This window comes from Halyomorpha halys, unplaced genomic scaffold, assembly GCF_000696795.3.
Source record: "Halyomorpha halys isolate HHAL.00 unplaced genomic scaffold, Hhal_1.1 Scaffold451.1, whole genome shotgun sequence".
Lineage (NCBI taxonomy): Eukaryota > Metazoa > Arthropoda > Insecta > Hemiptera > Pentatomidae > Halyomorpha > Halyomorpha halys.
In genome coordinates, this window is record NW_027113598.1 from 205,268 (window position 1) to 209,356 (window position 4,089).

Sequence of the window (4,089 nt, forward strand, 5' to 3'; positions counted from 1 at the left end):
GACAGTCCTAGAGTACGAATTGTTTAGATCCTTAATGTCAGTATAAATGTATGGTGTAGTCAACAGTAATGGAGTCAAACTTGAACACTTGAACAGGTCAAAACATTCAAGTACCTTGGGGCTCACCTTCTTTTTTTTTTATGGTCCCTTCCAGAATCAAATCAGCATTGTTGCAGCCTCGAGGCAGTTGCTTAACTCTCACAGCTACAAATGGCCTAAGCCCTTGGGGCTCATCTACACGAGTCAAACTTCATTGACAATCCAGAAAAATGTCAGTACTGGTCGGCAATTCTTTTGGACCTTGAATAAATCCTTCCTAAAAAGAAAAGAGGTGAGGAAAGATTAAAAAAAATCAAAGTGTAGAAGTCCACATTTGTACCATTGCTCACATATTCCTCTGAGTCCAGGACAAAAAAAGATAAAGAACAATGTCAGGCAAATAGAATACGGAAATGTGGTACCTGAGGAAGATGAAAGGCAGAACCAGTCGGGATAGGATAAGAAATATTACAATAAGGACCAATCTTAGGGGTGAACGCCATACACACCACTATAGAGGAATTCTAACTAAGGTAGTTTGACCATCTTCTTAGAATGCTAAATAATCATCTTACTTATAAGTGGAGAAGTGGCCAAGGGGTAGGCCCAGAATCACCCGGAGCAGAACGCCCAGGAATCCTTCCACAGAAGAAACCTAAATTGGGAATAGGGGTGAAGAAGATAGGTGATCAACAGGGACACTTTGAGGTGGCTCAGTAAGCAGGAATCTCACAGCGGCATGAAGTAAAAAGCATTTTTTCAGATTATGATATTCATCCAGTTTAAATAAATGGGCAATGGTATTTCACCAAGTACATAAAAACTTAATGTATGTCTATTCAGATAAACTTTAGCTTAAGTTGAAGAAAATGATAACTAAGGAAAGATTCCCGAACAGAATCTTCGAATAAATTGAAATCCAAACAGTTAATTGGAGAAATATTCCTTTATTACTTCTAAGCATCCATTTCATAATCTATACCTGAATTTCAGTCATTATATGCATAACATATACACAATAAGATAAAAACAATAATAAAATTTATAAATAAAGTATTTATTTACATTCAAATTCAAAGATATTCATTTATTTAGAATTGATTCAGTCAAAAATTTTGAGAATTTCTTGAATTATTCTCTCTGTAATAATCAATAGCATGTTGGCTCAAAATTTCTTGGATTTGAGATTGTGCCATAAGAGCTTTGTCTAAAGGTATTAATTTGAGCTGTGTGGCCACGCTCCTACCAAAAATATCAAATTGGTTTTCTGAGTGATTGGAACTAGATACATCTGCTGACTTGTCTTTATTTATAACTTTGTTTAATTCTTTCAATTCTTCAATTGCTTTAAAAAGTCCTTTTTGTTTTGAAACGGTTTTTCTTAGTCGACTCCTTTCATTGGATTTATTGATTAGAGGTTCTGAAGGGATGTTTAAAGGTGAACAGGAAACATGACTTTCCGGTTTTATTTGACTTCCTTCATTGGATATAACAATCACAGGCTCAGAAATGATATTGAAAGATTCTTCACCATCTTGAGTGTTGGAAGTTTCATCGCAATCGGTGCTTATATTGCTCTTCACATGGATGGAATCTTCACGAATCGGAGAATCGCATAACACCTGGAAATAACAGTAAAATGTTACATAAAGAATGGAACAAAATAAATTATTTTAAACTTATTACAAAAGTTCTAAATTCAATTTATACATGAAATTTAAATTTGTTTTCCTTGGGATGGTTTATTAGCCAAAGAGTGGAGCATTTAATTATTAATTAATATTGGTAAAATAATTTTACCTTTAAATTTTAACAAAAATTTCAGTATGCAAACTCTTCTACCCTGGAAGTTTGAGTCTATAGTGCGTACTGAAATTTTCGTTTCTGAGGATGGTGTATTAGCCAAAAAGTGGAATATTTTGATTATTAATTCAAATTCCTGAAATAATTTTACCTTTAAATTTTAAAAAAATTACATTCAACTTACATAAATTTCAAAAGTTAAATCTTTAATTAATAATACTATTGCACGGTAGCTACAATGCTAAACACGAGTTTCTTGACTGTAATTTAAGATATTTTGATATATCTTCCAAAAATAGACAAAGGTTAACATTCATAGTTGCCTCATTAGCGGCACTTATGCAGGTAACAATTATGCATATTTATTAGTTAGAATAGAATTTAAATATTGTATCCTTCACAGGAAGACAAGAAACATAAAAATAATTTTCTGTCTTACCTGTTAAATAAAAATTATTTGTATATTATTTTTAAATATAGGAAGAATTGACAACAAGCAATAAACATTACTAAAACTTTGGAACCCGTCTCAGTTTCTAATGAGTAACATCATAAGTTAGAGCTGCTAAGCAACTAAGTAAACAGAGTATACTTTGGTTCATAGAACGGTATGCCAAATAAACCTCATTTCTATCACATTCTGTCTAGTTCTCGCCTGTAGATATCTTTAAATCGATTTGATTTTACGTTCCAATCGATTCACATTTCCTTTTTCCTAATTAAATTTTTGTCATAAGATCCTTATAAAGATGGAAAATTTCATTTTTAAATAGTCTTAATCTTTTATAATCCATAACAAAGGATGTAGTTAATAGACTTTAAGAAATACCACAACATTACACATCAGTTTTTAATATTAGAGCATCAAGGAAAATTCGGCAAGCAATTGTTCTGATTAAAACTCCTGTTACTATTTTTCCTTTAATTATTTATCTAATTGTTTAATACTTTGTATTTATCCATTATTTATTATTGCTAATAATTTGTAGTAGTCATTTACTTCTAATAAGAAAAATTAAAGATATTTCAGTAAGTTTTTTTTTAAATCGTCATTAAAACCCAGTTATAATGTTTCAATGAGAATAACCTATGCGGTACTAGAGAACACTTAATTGTACATTGATTCACCAAGTTTGATCAAAAAAGGTTAGGGCTGTTTTGGAGAAAATCCTTAGAAAATGTGAAATCGATTATCTAGATGTTTAATTTTAACAAAAAAAGTTGCTGTAAAATCCCAAGCATAGACATCCCCTAAATTTTTAATTTAAGTTTCGTACAACTTTTCAGTTTTGAGCTAGGTTGTTCATTTCGCGAGACTTGGTTATTTGGATTCAGATGACCACAAAAAATGCGTTGTTAAGTCAAAGTATTCTGTTCTCTATTCTCCTGCCCCACTGTACCTTTTTTTAATATTCCACGAAACCTACTTAGAACTTAATTTTGACAAGAGACTTAAATCTCTATACTAGACTGAAAAGATAAGAAATTGCTCGTTGATTCCGATTACTACAACACCTACTTGACATAAACGCTCTAAACTTCCCATTTACTACGAAAAACTCTTATACACTATGATAATCAGACCTATTTGGACATATACGGAATCGACCTTTGGATCTTCACTAAACCAATAAATTCATTCATTAATCCAATTTTCACAATCCAAAATCCTCTGTAGAATTCTTGATCCTCCTAATTAAGTCACCAATAAACCCATCCATAAAGACCTCAACAATCCATTCATTGCAGATTTGGCCCAAAATAGATATACCTCCTTTCATTCCAAAATCCTTACCCACCCAAGCCCATCAGTTTTTGAGCTCTCATCCTTAATAATTTCAGATAATCCTCTGAGGTGTCTGAAAAGAAGATGGCAAAGGGATCTTGTAATTTAAAGCAATGATTGAAGTACTACAATTGGGTGGTTACTTCCCAAGATTATTCTGAAACATTCATCACATTTAACTATTGGATATATATTGTAATAATTTAAAAAAATAAATAAATAAAATTCTTAAAATACTCAATGCTCCTTACTTTGCCACAAATAAAATCATACATAAAGACCTTCAGGTTACCTATGTAACCGATCTAGCCCGAACCATATATCACTCCTTCCATTATAAACTCTCTAACCACTCAAACCCTCTAGTTTCTAATCTTGCATTCTCTTCCATTCCTGACAATCCTCCGAGGCGCCTGAAAAGAAGATAGCCACGAGACCAGCTATTGTAAAATGTCATTAGA

The 4,089-nt window shown here is 32.0% G+C and overlaps 1 protein-coding gene across 2 annotated transcripts in view; it reads right to left on the bottom strand.

The window, feature by feature from the left end:
• Positions 1 to 966: 966 nt before the first annotated feature.
• Positions 967 to 4,089, bottom strand: part of LOC106682923 (uncharacterized) — a 21,656-nt gene continuing 18,533 nt past the window's right edge. For both annotated transcript variants that reach the window (XR_010844423.1, XM_014424059.3), the window contains exon 3: positions 967 to 1,661. Coding sequence is in view for 1 of the 2 variants with exons in the window: in XM_014424059.3 (XP_014279545.1) it covers positions 1,146 to 1,661 (516 nt within the window). In the remaining variant the exon portion in view is untranslated. The remainder of the gene's footprint in view (positions 1,662 to 4,089) is intronic.